This window comes from Parasteatoda tepidariorum, chromosome 7 (assembly GCF_982258835.1).
Source record: "Parasteatoda tepidariorum strain Cologne lab strain chromosome 7, Ptep-v5.0, whole genome shotgun sequence".
Lineage (NCBI taxonomy): Eukaryota > Metazoa > Arthropoda > Arachnida > Araneae > Theridiidae > Parasteatoda > Parasteatoda tepidariorum.
The window spans coordinates 53,467,939-53,486,677 of NC_141761.1; the positions used below are offsets into that span (position 1 = coordinate 53,467,939).

The window sequence follows — 18,739 nt, forward strand, 5'->3', positions numbered from 1 at the left end:
TTCAGGTTATAATGAAGCAAAAATTGATCCAAGGTCGTCATTCGGATGCGACAACTCCAACAGCAGCCGATGCTTACAGCTTAGATTCACTGTCCATCAGTGCTAGCTTTCGGAGGAGAAGGATTAGACGGTCAGCTAGATCTTACCTCAACCATGCTTTTACTGATCAGGTATTACAGCAATAAGCAGCTTTATTAGTCACTTCTGATTTATCTTTTAATGATCTTACGGTTGAGAATCCAAGGTTAAACTGTTTAACGTCATTATCTTTAGAAGCTTTATTAAAGAAAAGTATTGTATTTTTTCATTAATAGATATTCTCTCATTCAAATCAATACTTTTCTTGGAATGAGTCAACAAATATTTTAGCACTTAAATCATGTTTTTTAGATGTAAATAAAAAAGCATGTCAACGCAGCTTAAAATATTATGGACTGGTCGTTATTCAAAGCAGAATCGGAACTAAATCTTTTTTTTTAGATCTAAATCACTAAACAGAAAATAACCAGAATTTCAAATATAAAATTTCTAAATTTTAATAACTAGTGAGCTATGTCTTTAATTACTTTTTATTTGTAATTACCTCCGTGTTCATTACAGGTTGGGTCTGAAATTGAACTTTTTTAATTACTTATTTCTTACACTGCTTTTCTTTTTTGCAAGGTTGAGTCAGAAGTAAAATGTTCTTCAAATCATTGTATTTCAATTGCATTTCAAATGTAAATAATTTTTCATCTTTTGTAAATGATTAAAAGCATTATTGAGAACTTATTGATGTTTAAAAAAGCAACAACCTATTAAAATAGTTTGTGATAACCCCATGGATTCCTGGAAATAAAGATATTTTTTACCCCCTCCCCCATACCTAAGATTTTTGTGGTCCTTATTGCAGTCATACAATAAAATTGTCAAAGATACATATATTCTTAATTATTTATCTATTGTCTAATATTTCCTCAATTTTCACAAATAATAGATTAATAAAAAATTATACGCATGTTTCATTTCGTTTTCGAAGTTGAAACTTAGTGACTGACATGTGAGCTTTGTCAGCTGTTTTTCAGCTTGTTTCAAACTTGTCATGTAACATTAGGTAACACTCAGCATTAAGTAGAAACTGTAATTTAAAACTTTAACACACAACGCAGGATTTAATCAAGAATAAAACTAAATGTAGTTTTTTTTCGAAGCAATATTAAATTTAAAAAATTGTTTTTACTTAGTTTTTCAAAGTAGTAGAAAAATTCTTGAACTTTGAATATAGGATGGCTTAAACTTAAATTCAGTGCTTTTGCGAAAATTTGAAATACTTATTAAGGAGTTGTTACTCTAGCGGTGAAAAAAAGAAATAATATTTTAGGAATTTATTTTTAATGCAATGATGGAATAAATAAAAAAACTTGAAAAAATTTCTATACTATGCAAACATTGAAAAATAGTTTTTCTAATGTGATACGAAACAAATTGACAGATGTGTAGTTTCTCTTCAATGAAGCCTTTCTCTGCGAAGATTGAACAGCAGGACCAGCAGAAATACAATTTTTAAGTTAGAATAAAAGCAATGTTTACCCTTAATTACATATATATCAACTACAGATGTGATTAGCAGTGACAGAATTTTTTTAAAAACAAAAGCTATAAAACAATGATGTTTTTAACTATACAACAATACAATTGAAATTTGAAGTCAATTGGTGAGGATTTGTCGGAGTAATGCGATCGTTTAAACTGCAAAATGCAGTTTATATAGAATAGGCTTTTGAAGACATTTTTTTAAAATTATTTTTTTAATAAGAAATAAGCTCTTGAATCTTTGAAGATACTCGCAGTAACTCTGAGCAAAAATTCAAAATTCAAGAACTTAAATATTTTCAACCGTTTATAAAAATTTTAGTAGGGGAGAGGGGGGCACATGTGAACAAATTTTTTTATTTCTTCACTTTTCGAAAAATATCATCAATTTTTCATAGTAAAAAAGTCCATATGTTTAAATAGTATTTTCTTTGTCTTGTGGAATTTTTTGAGATTTTTCAATAAAATATTTCTTTACTTTATAATATTTGAGAAAAATGACTTCAATTGTTCACATGTGCCCCTATTGGGGGCACATGTGAACAGGCCTGGGGCACATATGAACAAGATTAAAAACACAAAGCAATCATCATATTTCAAAGAAAAAAAATCTTTAATATAACAGATATAGATACGCATTATACTGAAGGGGTTGTAGCTTCCTATGTGAATTTAAATTGTACAACAGTACTGTCAATAAAAAAATAATTTTTCAGCTGTACAATAATTTATCCGTAATTGGGTTTTTCGCAACTTCATGTTCCACGGGTGTTGTAATGGGCCTTTTCCTTTCTTCTCTAATACTCTTTCATGCTTTGTGTTTCATTTTTTCTATCTTTTCATTTGTAGCTTTAACAATTCTATTTTCTCAGGTGTATCAGTTAATATGCGTGATGCGCGATCAACCATTTAATAAAAAAAAAAAATTTTAAAGGAAAAATTAATCAATTAATTATGGAAAATTAAATAATGATAATTTTAAATGCATACATATTTTTTAAACTTATAATATCATGAGGATAATAATCTTAATACTATGTAGGGGCACTTGTGAACTGTTCACATCTGCCCCAGATGTTTTGTTCACAAGTGCCCCCATCATCCTTCTTAAACCTAACTTGAAAAATAAAGAACTTTTAATTGAGTAAAAAAAAAGAATAATTGTCATAAACTTACCTGAATGTTCATATAATGATCTGCAATAGTTAATTTTAGTTTATTAGTTGATTTATATTATGCTTTCACTTGGAGAAGCGAGCGATTATAATATATGCAACACCAGCTGATACAAAGAAATTGTCAGAATAGACCAACAAAATGTCTCATTGTTCTGAAAGTTTTTCAGAGAGGTAGGACTAGTACTGCCATCAATTGAAAATTTTTCGAGATTTTTTATTTCAAATCATATTGGTAAAACATACCATGTTCACATGTGCCCCCTGTTCACATGCGCCCCCCTCTCCCCTACATCATTTCAAACATCGATCCCTAAAGAATAATTTAATTTGTTTCAGATTGCTAAGCAGTTGCTAAAAAATCTATTCACATTTTTAATAACAATTTGCTACAAGTTACTCTTAACAAAGTTTGCTTAATAGGAAATGCGCCTATGAAATTTTCAAAAAGGAATTATTTTCCTTCATTTTTACATAATTTGACTAAATGAACAAATATGAATATTTTTCAAAAAAATAAATAAATAAACAGAAATTTACAAATAAAAATGTGATATATACATTATACAACACGATATAAAAAGTAAGGGTGAATTCGAATTTGATCTGTTCTTTTTTTCCCTGCAAATATTGTGGTTGAGCAGTGAAACAGTTTTACAGGAAAGCAAAATTGCAGCATTGGCGTAGATTTTACTTCACGGTAACTTTTTTTTTCCAAATTAAATTTAAATTCACTGAATGAATAAAAAAAATTGCTTTATTTTTAATTGCTTCATATTAAATTTAACGTTTTGGTAATTGAAAGGATATGTTTAATCAATTCAAATTAACATGTTATTGTATTACTCTACGTTAAGATTGGAATGAAATGAAATGTCCAGAAATTCAGCGCCACATCGTAATCCCCCCAATTTATTCGGTTCAGCAGTAAAACAGATTTACTGAAAGGCACGAATGCAACATCACAATAGTAACTTTAAAATCCGAATTAGAAATTAAGCTCTTATTCACAGTAATTCCTTTTTTTTAAACTCATTCTCTTATAGTGATACAAATAAATGTATAGAATTACAAATTACGTAATTATTTCAATTAAATTATCATGTTATAAATTATACTACATGGTTGTCATCATCATCATCATAGTTGGCCAGACAGCCCAATGTGAGCCAATGTCTTCCTCTGAAGATTTCTCCATGACGACTTCCAATTTATCTTTGATCAACAATTCTTTTCGTTAATTGCGAGAAAATCGGACTCCACTGAGTCAGCCCATCTCAACAGCGGCCTTCCCCGTTTTCTTTTTCCAGTGGGTCTAAAAGGCAGTATCTTTTTTATTGTTGTTGTCGTCAATCATTCGAATCACGTGGGCGATCCAATTCCTTCTATTTATTTTTATATATTTGATAATATCAGGTTGCTTATAAATCTTGTACATTTCAAAGTTAAATCTCCTTCTCCAGTTATTGTTTTCATTTACACCACCCAGTATACCCCGCAAAATCTTTCTCAGAATCTTTGAGAGAAAAAAAGACTACATGGTTGTAGTAAAAATAATATTATAAAATCTCAAAAAGTTCTGCTTTTTTTTTCTTACAATAGCAGTAAAATTTATTAACACTCTCAAAAACTTCAGATATTCATACAGACCCAAATCACTTCTTAAAAATAATTAACAGCTTTCCCATTAATATTTCTGTATTCAATTAATCAGCCACGGGCCTCAAATTTCAATATCATATTATATAAAAATTGACAAAATAGCCATAGATCCGTAAATTAATTTTTTTTCTGCTGTCCTTAAAGCCTTATTTTCAGAAAGTTTCCTACTTTTGGTGAAGGCACTTGAAAGCTGTGCAAAATTTCAGTTTCCTGACACTTTGAGGTCACTTTAAACGCACACCAATCTATGAAAATAGCCTTAATTTGAATATTTGCGGATGACCTTTGACCTTCAAGGGAAAAAACCACTAAAAGTTTTGGGTGTCTTAATAGTTAGTGTGGAGGTTGGGGAATATATGTAATAGTAATAGTCAGTAGCAGTAAGAGTATTAGTAAGAGTAATAGTCAGTACCATAGTTCCCTCATTTAACAAAAACTATTGCTACTTGTAAACGGATGTATTTTTTTCAAAATTACAGAAAATCTTTAATTTTGACCCCAAAACTTTGAATTTTTTTTTTTCGTTTGGAAAAAAAAAACAGAAAACTGTTATGGATTTACTTAAATATATCATGAATATTTCAATAAAATCAAAAATGCCAATTCTGCCTGATTCTTAAGAAACTGACTCTGAAACTTACTTAAGTAATAGTTGCAGTTTTTTTTTTGTTGTAAAAATGTTGTTTTTCTTTCATTTTTAGGAAATTCCATCTCATCCACTAAACGAAAAAACTTTAGCAAATAGCTTAAAAAGTAAAGATTTGCTTGAAGAAGAATACAAGGTATGTTATTTACTGATAAAAAGCATTGAATATATTCCTTTGAACGAAATTTAGAATCAAATCAGGACCAAATAATAATTAAAGAAGAACCTCTACCATGTCCTTATCTATGAGGGAGATGGTAAAACACGTTATATCTAAACCTTTCTACTGTTATTTTATTATTAATATTATTATTATCTTCCATGGAAAATATTTTTTAAACTGATTTGGATGAAAAACAATTTTAGCTACTCGTAAAAATGGTTAAAAATAAATTTTATGCATTTAAAATTAGATTACTTCATTTATCGTATAATTTTGTTATAACAGAATGAAATGTTGAATCATATATTGAAACTAATGTGTTTCAGAGTAAAATGAATTTAACTGTTTCACCAGAACTAATGATTATAGAAACTTTCCAATGTCATAATTTCCAACTTCGCAATTTACACTAGAACAAAAAACTAATTTTGGAGAACTGTAGCAAGTATTTGCTCACAATTTGAATTTTGTAGACTAGTTTTAATTAAATTCATTTACTATTCAATTTACTATAAATTTTTTTACTATAAATTCATTTACTATATTTTTTTTAAGATCATTCTAAAGTTGCGCATCTTTTTATTTTTAGAGATTACCAATGAACATGCCGAAGCTTGATTCTATCCCAGAAGGAGCGCACGTAAAGAATAGATATTCAAACATACTTCCCAGTAAGAAGCTTATTATTTCTTACATATTTTAAAGCCTCAATTAATCGTCTATTTAAAAATTATTTCATATCTTTTACTATCATTGGATTCACACACAAGAAATTCCTTATAATTTCCGGATAATCCTATCTGAAAATAGAAAAAATGAATGAATGAAGAATGAAGAAAAAATATCAGTAATATATTCATATTATTTTCCTTACAGAGGCTGAAAGTCGGGTCATGTTAGCCGATCCCTCAGGAGATCCATTAAAATGTTACATCAACGCCAATTATGTTAAGGTAATAAAAAATATCTACATTTTCTGTTATCAAATATTTTAGAGCACTCCGTTGGTATTTTTCGTAATTATAAATTTTTTACAGGGTTACGAAGGCAAATCCTCTTTTTATATTGCATGCCAGGCCCCTTTGCCCGAAGGTATTGAAGATTTTTGGCGAATGATCTGGGAACAACAATGTCGAGTGATAGTTATGTTGACGATGTTCGAAGAAAATGGAACAGTTAGTATTTTTTTTTTTTTCTTTTTCAACTATGTCTTTCCTTCTATTTTAATTTTTTTCTTCTTACAAATACAGAGTGTACCGCAATCGTCACTATGAATGTATGTTTTTAGAAAAGTGAAGTAAAATGAAGCTCACACATTGGTGGTTGCAAATTAGATTCAAGTGAGAAATTTGCAAAACCATTATTGAAAGCTGTTGAATCACAAGCGTGGAAAAAATTAAAACCAGCTAAATTAGCTGAAGGAAACTAGAGATATGTCTAATAACTGCTCTAAACTCTTGGTTTAACAGGCAGTCAAACAGTTTTTGATGTTATCAAATCTTACATTTCAAAGGGTTTGCGAAAAACTAAGTATTACTATTAAAACCTGCACTGTAACATATTTTTAGTAGCATAATTATTTTCAAAAACAATTCTATTTCTATAAAAGTTTGCGCTAAAGCATGAAAAAGCTTCTTAAACTGATATGCTATGTATGCATTTTCATACAACTAAAATTATAATTAATTATTTTAATGCTCTATAATTCAAAACAATTTTGATTATTATAAATATTAAAGAGTCATTTATTTGACACGAAATCATATTTTTCTACAAAAAAACTTTTAAAATATCCTTTACACATACACAATCAAACATGAAATTAATTAACAAGATAGATTGTATATTTAAGGTCTCTTCCGGGCGATAACTATTAGGGGTCATCTAATTCTAGTGACGTATTCTACTAAACACAATAATTTTCTTTTTAAAAAATTCTAAAGCAAATCTATTATAAAAACTATGTTTGCACAACTAATTAATTATTTTTATTTTAAAATCATTTTGGAAATTAAAGTAATCGTTTACTTATCACGCAATTGACCAGTGTTTCTTGGTTTATTCGTATATTATCACTCCTGATCTACACTGACCACACTACACACAAAAAATATTTGCTGTAACTAATGCATCATGAGTTCATCTGGGTAAGTTCAAATACCGTCAGGATACCCGCCATAGATTTTTTGTATTTTCCTTTACTTTTAAGACAAACACATAATAGTTTTACTCAAAATTCAGGGGAAAAGGTGAATTTTTTCTAACGATTAACTTAGTCACCTTGTCTTTTACTTCTTGTTAAAAATTACAAGGCTACACAGTTGAATATCTATTTAAGTTTATTGAAGAACAGTGATAAAATCAAAAAAGAAGGGTATGTCAAACTTTGGGAGGTTTTGATCCACAGGAATTAATTAAAAGGTATTCATCAAACCTACTTACAGTTATAATTAAACGTCTAGAAATGCTACACGCTATAATCGTGTCGAAAGAAAAATGCTATATTTATTTACTGAAGAAAAGTAACAAAGCTTATTAATATTTTTAAATATAGTTCGAATCAGTAAACTCAACTTTCTGAATAAGTTAATTATTTTATTCGATTTTTTTGCTTTCTTCCATGCATTTTAAATATCTTATGAAGTTTTCTTTTATTCTATGTTGCGATTCCTGCTTTCTTTTTTGACAGAAATAGCTGTCAAAATCCTTTATTTGGCATGCTGAATAAAATCTTCCTTTATACGCATTTGTAAATGTATATACAAAAATTTAATGAACGCTTTAAAATTAGAAAGAAAAAAAAAACAATAAGGGTACTAACTTCTAATATACTAATCTAAGTACATTAAGAACTCAACTTTTTGTATTTCAATACTATATGTTAATGGTAGATAGCAGCACAGAAAAGAAATTTCTTTCAAAATGACTTTTCAGAATAAAACAATCACACGTGATTTCTTCTTGAGTTTATTTGCAAATGGCTGATAGACAGAAATAACATATGATTCTATTTGATCATGCTCTAATCTGCTGACAATTGCCAAAATTGTTTTGTGTTCGATGACCATTTCTGGTAACTTCATGATCCCATGCTCATAATACTTTTGGTCCTTATCACAGCAAAGAACTCGAGCAAATATGATTTAAGGACATCGTTATGACTGAAATTTTTACCATTTAAAAAGTTTTGTTCGGTAAATAATAATCCGATGATGCAAAATCGAAGCTATATGGGGAAAGCAAGAAAATTAACCAGCCAAGCTCCAATAATTTTCTACGTGTTGTTGAAGATGAATTTCAGAATTTCAATCACAATTTCGTATCAGAACATGATTATTTTGCTATTTGCTATCTACAAATACTTCCAATCTTGCATCATCGGATAATCAATTATTTAGAAATTTACAAAACTTTTTAGATGGAAAAAATTCAGGTCTTGCCCAGGACCTCAAGTTACGCTTACTTGAATTTTTTGCTGTATTGTGGAACAGATGTTCCTTGAGATCGGGATCAAGAAGTTATCAGAAAGCTGGCAAAATGCCATTGATCAGAATGGAAGATATTTGACTAATTGAAGTTTATCTTTTGTACAGAAAAAAAAAAATTATTTCACACTAAAAAACGAAATTACTTTCTTGCTAATTCAGTATTTATATTTTTCTCAAAGCAAAATGACTTTGAGTTATGTGCATGAATAAGAATGTTTTATTTATTGCAGTCCAGATGCGCTGTCTACTTTCCCCAAAGCACCTTAATATCTCAACAGCCTTATGGAGATTTTCAAGTGTCACTTCTAAAGAAGGATGTGTATGAATTTTATACACTATCTACTCTTCGTCTATTAGATTTGGAGGTGAGGTATGCTTAATGAGTATTGTACTCACTTAGTCACAGGTCAAACGTCGATTTCACAAGCTTGTGAAATCGACGTTTGACCTGTGACTAAGTGAGTTTTTATTTTTCTGATGATTTTGTTTGAGTTTCTTTTCTTAATTTGCTATTTGTATTTCATGTTTTTTTTTCCTGGACTTCTATACAAAACCATCGGGGTACTGAGGGAGTTAATTTAGGCATTTGCTTCTCCCTCAATTAGAAATGGTTTTGTTTTTATGGCTACCGGGGCCGGTAGCCCCTGAAGACGTCGGCTTCGGTGGTCATATTTTTATTTCCTTCGTTTCCTTTATTGATACTTTTTTCTGAAATTTCTGCTGCTTTTTAGTGCGTTTTTTTTCAAAGAAGTTTTATTTATTTAGAATTAAAAATATTTGTGTTTTCTTTTAGTACTTATAAATACTAATTTGGTCACGTAGTCTACCAATCCTACAACGATCCCGTTGATCATTCAGATAACCTGGCATAACGAATAAATTACATTTAAGTATTACAGAACACGAAATAAACAACTTTTTTGATTAGAGCTATAAGCTAGCAGGCATTATTGATGTTATCTTTAAAATATTTGACAAAATTGAATCATTATCACTTTACTTAAAAAAAAAAAGCTTCAGCTAAACCAATGAGAAAAGTCCATTTTTTAAATGAATAAAAAATATAATTGAAAAATACTACTTAGTAATTTGTTTACAATTAAACTCATTTAGCTTCAAGTTGAATGTCGTATTTTTAGAGAATACGGTTTACCCGTGATCCGGTATGCAGACACACACATAAATTCTTTATTTCATTATATATATTGATAAGTGATGGTAATATCAGATAATATTTTTTATACAAAAATTAATAATTTTTTTAGTGTTTGGTACATAAAAGTTTATTGATATAATACAAAAACAAATGCCTTTATTTCTGAATAAATAAATATTAATATTATATCTTGTCTTCAAATTTCTTTCGTGAACTGATCGTTAAGACACGGTTCCCAGCAGATCTCCGAAGTCAAGCATCACTGGCTACGGTCAGTGTGCGGGTGGGTGACCACTTGGATCAGTCTACGTAGGGACCGAGGGTGTGCGGTATTTTATTTTATAACCGTCGTTGAACAGCCGACCCAATTTCATGGGTTTACGACTACTTACGTTCAACTCCGTAGCCTTGTAATTTTGAACCAATCCAGAAGACAAGGAAACTCCTGGATCAGTACCCCCAGAGGTATTGATTTGTTGTGGGAACATGGAGGACTTTGAGACTCGACAGATTTAACGTGCATCAGTCACCATTTACTACACGGGGAGTCTTCGGCCGGCGAGGATCGAACCCACGACCTCTTGGATATGGGCCCAGCGCCCTACCGACCAGGCTATCCCGGCCCCGGTGTGCGGTATTGGTCCTCGTTAAACTGTGCTACCGTAAAGTGCTCGACTTCACGCGCAGGTCGTCGGGCTACCGAGGCGGGGGTGCCATCCCCTCCGCAGAGGATCAAAATTGTGATGGCATGTCTTCGGATCATCCTCCGGGATGTTTCCCAAACCGTCGCCAATAGCCCATTGTGCAGCTCCAGTGCGACGTAAATTAACAACAACATCAAATTGCTTTCATGAGTAGCTTGCTACCCCATGAATATTTGTGGCGGACCTTTGGGAGCCCTACTTAAAGTCACAGTATTGATTACTGTAATAAGTTTAACTGGATAAGCTTCAATAAGATATTGAGCGCTGCATAAAAGTTTTAATGCTTAGTTACAGAATGGAATATATTCTGGGTGAAATTTTGTGTGATCCTTATTAATTGCCAACATTTTAGAAATTTCCAGAGTTAATTGTGAATTTCTTTGAGAATTCCAGTGGTATTTTTAAATTCTCAAAGAATTTTATAGTTTCTCTGTTTATAACGAGAGTCACTTTTTGTAGCTTTTAGAGTACAATTTTTTAAATATTTAATTTTTAAAAGCACTCAATCATTAAAAAAAATTCATAGCATTTTCTTATGTAAGTGAAGGTGATGATATGTTTGATAGCTGATTGCCAAACTTCCTCATTTTGAAAATAAGATGTAAAATATGATTTAATAAAATTCATTTTCATAATAAATGTAATGTAAATATAATAGTACAATTCCCAAGAAATTTTTGAATTTCACGAATAATCACTATTATTATTTTTAGTAGCTTAGTAACTAAGTAGGAGCACTTTTAAAAGTGTTTATTAGTTATGAGTACTTAAAGGTTAAAAAGAATTATTAATTTTATTTCAAAATGTTTAAAATCAGTTATTTATAATGACAGTAATAGGTATATGATTGCATTGATAACTATTTATGATTGAAAATTCAATATATTTATCTAGAATATTTCTTTTAGAAAAATTTATTTCGAGATGTAGTGCATTTGTGGTTCACAGGATGGCCTGATGTAGGTGTGCCAAAAGATTCCTCGAGCTTAGTGACATTCGTGCAACAGTGTCGGCCATTTATCAACTGCAACTCTGGTCCTACAGTTGTCCATTGCAGGTAGGTCCTTGAAGACAGTTTAGATTTAGGGCCAATCCCTTCAGCAAGGCTCTTCCAGTTTTCTTTATTAGGACCTATTTATAAATATAAATAATTTTGCGAGCAATATTTTTTTAAAAATAATATATAAAATTAAAGGTTAACTAATTAATTGCAATAACATTTATGTTTTTACAAATTTAATGAGTGGACAAAATTTAATATTTTCGTTTACCAAACAAGCTGATATTTTAAATACAACTTATGCGTATATCACTTCGTGTATGAAGCTGATCGAATTTCTAAATCATTTAACGAATCTCTTTAACAATTATTTAATATGCTATATTAATGTAATTGGCAATGGTTAATAAATTTAGACACCCATTCAAATATGCTTATCTTAAAAATAGCGTATTAAGGTAATAAAATAGAATTAATTATAATGAAAAAACTACATTTTTAGTTTTAAACTTTTAATTTAGAAACCAATCATAATCAAAAATATAATAATAGTAAAGCAGAATAAGAAAAATAAATATTTCAGGTAAACACTTTAAATTAGGGATATAAAAATATTCCATAGAAAAACGTTACCTTTATGACTTTTATTAATTTTATCCTGATGACAACCAAAAATATTCGGAAATTAATGTAGGAAAATTGGATCCAACCATGTGACTTTCCGGTTTATAAAAATGCAGACAACGAAAAACTGTGTTAGACTATTCTAGTCTTTTATTGTATTGATATTTTTATCTCGTATTTGAAAAGGCTCATTAAAGTAACAATAATTTCTGATTTAATAACGTTCCCATTTCTGATTGGCTGGTTGATGCATATGAAGCGTAAGACTTTACAATGGGCCATTATTTCAATTTCCATACATATTTTGCAATTATCATTTTTGAAAATTCATTTATATTTGAAGTTTTATGAACTAAGTAATAATACAATAATAAAATGCAATAAGTAAAATAAAATATTAGTAAAAAAAGTAATAAATTAAAATAAATGTTTAAAAACAATATGCAATTAGTGGATGGTCCCTCAGATAAAAAATTTACGTTTAGGAAACTCAATTAATTCTTATCTTTATTAAATTAAATGAATAAAAGGGAGATGGAAATTTTGAGGTTAAGAAGCTTTGTGGTTCTTGACTGCTCTGAGGATCAACATGAAAATATGTACTCAGTGAATGATCCCTCAAGTTAATTCAAAGATCATGGTACTAATCTATAAATAGAATAGATAGAGCAAGAAGGCCATTAGTTTGCCATTGACGAAGACGATAACACTTCAATAACGATGAAATTCACAAGAGAAATAAAATTTTCTTTTGCTATTAAAATTTGGTCCCCGAAGATTCGATAGAAGTTTCGGTTCCATTTCAGAGAGTGGAAAATGAAGCCTGAAATTGAGTATATCTTGCGAAATAAAGCAGAGTTGTACACGAGAGTGCAAGAATCCTCCACATGGCAGTAGCTTGGTTGCCGAAATTTCTGACTTGGCGATACCCTGGGGAAAATATCCTTTTTGGCGCAATTTAACTCAACTACTTCAATTTGGAGCATGTAGGCGCAGGTTTCCACAATTGGCGCAGCACTTGCACCACTGTGAACAGCAACTAAGCGATAGATTTGTTTTAAAATCTGATTTAAGAATAAATTTGATACAATGTCGAGTTAGTTTGTTTAATAATTATTATTATTGTATAATAATAATAATAATAACTAGTGGGCTGCGCCCCCTGCTCGCTAACGCTCGCCAATCCCCGAAAATTGCTACGCAATCTTATATGGTTTGCCTCGCAAACCAAGCTCACTACTAACTTAGGTACATTGCAAATGCACAAAATTCTAAGAATTCAAAACAATCATTCAAATCCATATAGCAACTTTTTTTTAAAAATTAGTATTAGTATATGAAAACGTTTCTCTATATAACATAAAATCATAATGGTCTGACACCGTTTTCCATTGTTGTCGGCGTCCCGCAGTGGACTGATCGTTAAGACACGGTTCCCAGCAGATCACCGAAGTCAAGCATCACTGGCTGCGGTCGGTGTGCGGGTGGGTGACCACTTAGATCAGCCTGCGTAGGGACCGAGGGTGGGCGGTATTGGTCCTCGTTAAACTGTTCTACCGTAAAGTGCTCGACTTCGCGTGCAGGTCGTCGGGCTGCCGAAGCGGGGGTGCCATCCCCTCTGCGGAGGATCAAAATTGTGATGGCATGTCTTCGGATCATCCTCAGGGATGTTTCCCAGACCGTCGCCAATAGCCCATTGTGCAGCTCTAGTGCGACGTAAATGAACAAATCAATCAACCATTGTTGTCGGCGCATTTTTATTGGCTGGAAAATCACGTGGTAGGATCCAGTTTCCCCCCATTCATTTCCATATTGTTTAGGTTGTCATCAGCAGATCACACTTGGTGAGAATGCTCTCTCTGGTTATTTCAGTTTCCGTTTTTAAAAGCGCTATATGTTGAGCCACCTCAACTAGATTTGGCATGTGACATTTTTAGCGGCAATCATTGGTCGATTTTCTAGCGTTGCCATTCAGGGAGTTCTAATGAGGCTTTTTTTGTCGCCGTGTAAGAGAAATATATATATACTAGTGGGCCGCGCCCCCTGCTCGCTGACGCTCGCCAACTCCCGAAAGTTGCTCCGCAATCTTATATGGTTTGCTTCGCAAACCAAGCACGCTTCGCTCCCTACTAACTTAGGTACATTGCAAATGCACAAAATTCTAAGAATTCAAAACAATCATTCAAATCCATATAACAACTTTTTTTTGAAAAAAAATTACTTCTTTTTAGTAAATACTAAGTCATTATGGCATGTAATTCGTTAAACCTATTAGAAATGTGCTATAGTATAATTCGTGATATAAATCAAAAATCGTCAAATAAATTCGTAATATGTAAATTCGTGAAAAAAAGCGCTTTCGACAAAATACTAAAATAGAGATCTATCGACAAAGACTATCACTTCTGCCTTGCTTATGCTCTCTCTGATTATTTCAGTTTCCGTTTTTAAAAGCGCTATATGTTGAGCTATTTCAGCTAGATTTGGCATGTGACATTTTTAGCTGCAATCATTGGTCGATTTTCTAGCGTTGCCATTCAGGGAGTTGTAATGAAGCTTTTTTTTATCGCCGTGTAAGAGAAATATATATATAGATATATATATAGATAATTGTTATTATAATATAATTGTTATAATTATAATAATATATAATAAATATTATTAATAAATATAATTAACATTATAATAATAATTGTTTATTAATTTCATATAATTTACTGACATTATTGATAGTAAAAACACTCTAGAACGGCAGCAGGAGCTGCAAATTATCACAGCAGCTGCATTACATTACCTAAGAACGGACATTAAAACTTGGTCATTATTTCGCAAAGTGCATAATGCCATAAATATTCATTAATTAAAAAATATTAGACTAATTTGGAAATAACAATACATTTTAATAAGAAATAGGAAACTAACTAAATAATCGATAATTGGTGCTTCTTTTCAATGTTATAATACGTAAAAGTACCATTTAAAATTGTACACTAAAAAGAAAAAAATGCAATTAAAATAATTATCTGATCTGGATAGCCATTTTCGACATACGTCCGGGTAACAATGACATACTTCTAGATAAATGCCAAGACCTCATATTTTAAGCCGAAAAATAAACCACGTATAAAGAAAAAATTCGTATGACAAGAATATTGATGAATTTATTGCACCCTTTAAAAAGAAATTTACGAAAATATTAAAAATATTTTTTTAAATAAAATAGAAACTTGAATATTTGGCCCTTTTTCCGTGGCATCCTTAGGCGGTTGCCTTGGATCACCTTATGGCAGATTCGGTTTTGGTTTCAGATATTTTTTACATACTAATATCTAGAGTAAAAAAATTTCTACTTAAACATGCATACATTTTTTTTAAAAAGTTAGAAAAAATTATATCAGTAAAGAATTTTATTAATACCTTCTAACCTTTGAAAAAAGTACTTAATTTAATGGAGAATTATTTTTATATTTAACTGCTTAAATAAATTATTCTTATTTTTAACTAATTAAACAAATTATTTAAATTAGTATTCTTTAAAAAAAAATTGATAATATTACAACCATTATTTTAATCTATTAAATGTAAATTATAAAGAGTTTGCAAATTTATAATAAGTAATTTTTCTAATAATTATACCACATAAAATTAAAAGATAATAGTAATCTAAAATGTTGGAGGGGACATCTAGTTTCTAATATTATATCAATAAGAATAAAATAGAAAATTAAATAGTTTTTCTCTTTTTCCGTAAATTTTTTTTACACTACATCTAAATTTATCACTACAGTACTATTTATTGAAAAAATTTAAAAGTTTCTAAAAATTAAAAAAAAATCCATTTCCTATTATTTTTCAGTACTGGAACGGGACGAACAGGTGTTTTCATTGCACTGGATATTTGCATGAGAGAATATGATCAATCAAGATCCATCGATATTCTGCAATGCATCTCCCAAATTCGAAAGGATCGATCAGGAGCCGTGCAGAATAAAGACCAATATATTCTTATTCATGACGTAAGTAAAAAATACAAATTTAAATTTTAGTAGGTGATGATTCCGGATAGTTAACCTTTAGCATTTTACCTCAAAGATATTTTGCAATATCAATGAATCACTTTTTCAAAAAGAATTCTTTTTTTTCAAAATAAAGATATTGCTAAAATAGATTAAATTCTCGCTCATTAGAATTGAAATCAAGTGATAAAAATCTTATTTTATTTACCTTTAACACCCAAAGTGTTCAACGAAGAAATACAAATTTTACAAGGTAATAAAATATGATGAACTAAACATTTTTCATTATATAGAGCATAGGTTGCCAAATGCAAAGGATGTGAAATCTATGATTCAAAATGATTTTATTTTAAATAACAATTTTTTAAGAGATTTTTATTCTCAAGAACTAGACCATATACTTTCGCATATTCTGGCTTTAGTATATGAAAATTACTTTATTAGCTCATTACAACCGAGCTGAACATTTCATCTAAAAACATCATGCCTTCATTTAACCCTTAATAAAGCCACTTTTTTTCTAGTAATGTAATGTTAAAATATACTTCCAACAGCCATAAAGGATTTATACAATAACAGAGAAGCTTGTAGTGATTAAAACTTACAATCATTATATTTTGTGGTAAAAAATGTTTTTTGTCATGATTAGTCATTCATAAATTTATAAACTTCTGAAGATAATAAAAGTGACACCATATACATAATTGTATAAAATTATCAGAGTAATGAAATTGTATATAATATAGTATGTATAACTCTGTTTAAATTATATAAGTAAAATGAGAGTTTATTTTGATGTTTTCTTTTTTAAATTACGCCCGCCATCGTCTTCGCAGACATAAGGCGTCTTGCAGTCCAATACAACGCTGAAGTAGCTCCAGAAGGTGAGAGGGCACAAAAGTCATCACAGGAACGAATGTCAAGAAGAGGGGGGCAATCAAATAGATGCTCCCCAGTCATAGGCGAAGTGTTACAGAGCACACAAAGAGGTGAATTGACCATGTTAATTTTAAATAGATGGGCCTGCAAGTAGTCATGTCCAGTAATTATTCTAAGGCAAGCAACTCCCTCGGCTCTGGGAAGGAGGGAAAGGTGAGAGCGCTGCTGGTCATCAAGAAGGCTAGCCCAGGACTTTCCATCAGCTAAGTCCCTAAGAGCAGATATTGTTCTGTGCCTGAATTTGCTCTTAAGAAGCCGCCTTGCATTTCTAAGGGGAACTGGATGAGAAGATGGATGCAATGCTGAAGCCTCTCTAGCCAACATGTCAGCCTGTTCATTTCCATAAATGCCACAATGGCCAGGGATCCACTGGAGGAAAACCTCTCTCCCAGAACAAAGAAGAGAGTCGATGCGTTGTTTATCGATGTCGATGCGTTTTGATATGGGGGTATGAATATGATGAAAAATCATCATTGGCACTTATCTTTTCTACCACCTAGTATCATTTCCTATATCTTCCTTTGATTTCAACTTCTATAAAATGCCTCTTTTAACACGTACCATGATTTTTTTTTCTAAAAATTTATATTGAACAGAAAGTATTACAACTCATTTTGTGATTTTTCTAAATGGAAATAAGGTCTGAAAACTCAATTCTTAAAATAAAAAGTTATTTCATTTCTATCTGTTCAAGAACTGCATAATAAGTTTGTGCGAAAGTGGTTAAAAATATCATTTACTGATTGATCCTATGCTAATTAATTTATTTCTAAAAGTATTCATTTGTTTTTTAGGCCACGCTAGAGTATATTTCTCGTGTGATAAATCAGTCCCAACGACCCTCAATAAGCAGCTAGCATATTTCAGAAAGTGATCGCCACTGTGATTTAGGAGTTGGACAAGAAAACATGAATTGTTGAACTGAAAGATATTTAATTGTTTGTACAAAAAATGTATTTTATGCAGTGTTGCTTTTATGGCAAAGAAATTTAAGAATGTATTTATTTTAATTATCTTCAAATTGATATGATGTTAAAGAAATAAATAGTATATATTTATCATTATGTGTCTTTAAAAATATAATGGATGTAAAAAAAGATTAGTATTGCTTTCTGTAAAAAAAAAAAGATCAAACAAGAAAAAGATTGAGATCAAACAAGAGCACTTAAATGAGAAAATATACCCTTTTATTTTCTTTACATCAAAATAAATAGAATATAACATCACAAACATCCTAGATCTCCCTTTTGTACAACAGCATTGTAGCTATAGTCAAAAACTGATTTGATGTAGGCAGCTTTTTTAGAGTTGTTCACAGCACGAGCTGTATTCACTTGCTCAAAAGGTTCTGTAAGAAGTAATTAATGGCAAATAAATATTGTGATAAGTAGACAAAATTCCAAATAAGATCAACTAACAAATCATAAACTTCTTAAAAAGCCCAACAGCCCCTTATATGCCTTAGCTGCCTCAATTATGTATTCCTTACAACATTATCTATCTACAGCAACATTTATTTTTAAATTTTCAAGTTTTTTTCCGGTGTCATCCAATCATCTATTTCAGGGGTTTCCAACTTACATGAAGACGTGGG

The 18,739-nt window shown here is 30.6% G+C and overlaps 2 protein-coding genes across 6 annotated transcripts in view; one reads left to right on the forward strand and one right to left on the reverse strand.

Annotated features, from left to right (window-relative positions):
- The window catches only part of LOC107443113 (uncharacterized), a 53,743-nt gene extending 35,537 nt beyond the window's left edge, over positions 1-18,206 (forward strand). For both annotated transcript variants that reach the window (XM_043043838.3, XM_043043839.3), the window contains exons 6-14: positions 6-170; positions 5,111-5,191; positions 5,808-5,889; positions 6,095-6,171; positions 6,256-6,393; positions 8,937-9,071; positions 11,475-11,623; positions 16,047-16,206; positions 17,940-18,206. In XM_043043838.3, the coding sequence (XP_042899772.2) occupies positions 6-170; positions 5,111-5,191; positions 5,808-5,889; positions 6,095-6,171; positions 6,256-6,393; positions 8,937-9,071; positions 11,475-11,623; positions 16,047-16,206; positions 17,940-18,002 (1,050 nt within the window). In that variant the 3' untranslated portion in view covers positions 18,003-18,206. The remainder of the gene's footprint in view (positions 1-5; positions 171-5,110; positions 5,192-5,807; positions 5,890-6,094; positions 6,172-6,255; positions 6,394-8,936; positions 9,072-11,474; positions 11,624-16,046; positions 16,207-17,939) is intronic.
- A 109-nt stretch (positions 18,207-18,315) lies between these two features.
- LOC107443115 (poly(A) RNA polymerase GLD2) overlaps positions 18,316-18,739 on the reverse strand; it is a 38,015-nt gene continuing 37,591 nt past the window's right edge. For all 4 annotated transcript variants that reach the window (XM_016056878.4, XM_071183465.2, XM_071183466.2 and 1 more), the window contains one exon: positions 18,316-18,493. In XM_016056878.4, coding sequence (XP_015912364.3) covers positions 18,369-18,493 — 125 coding nt within the window. In that variant the 3' untranslated portion in view covers positions 18,316-18,368. The remainder of the gene's footprint in view (positions 18,494-18,739) is intronic.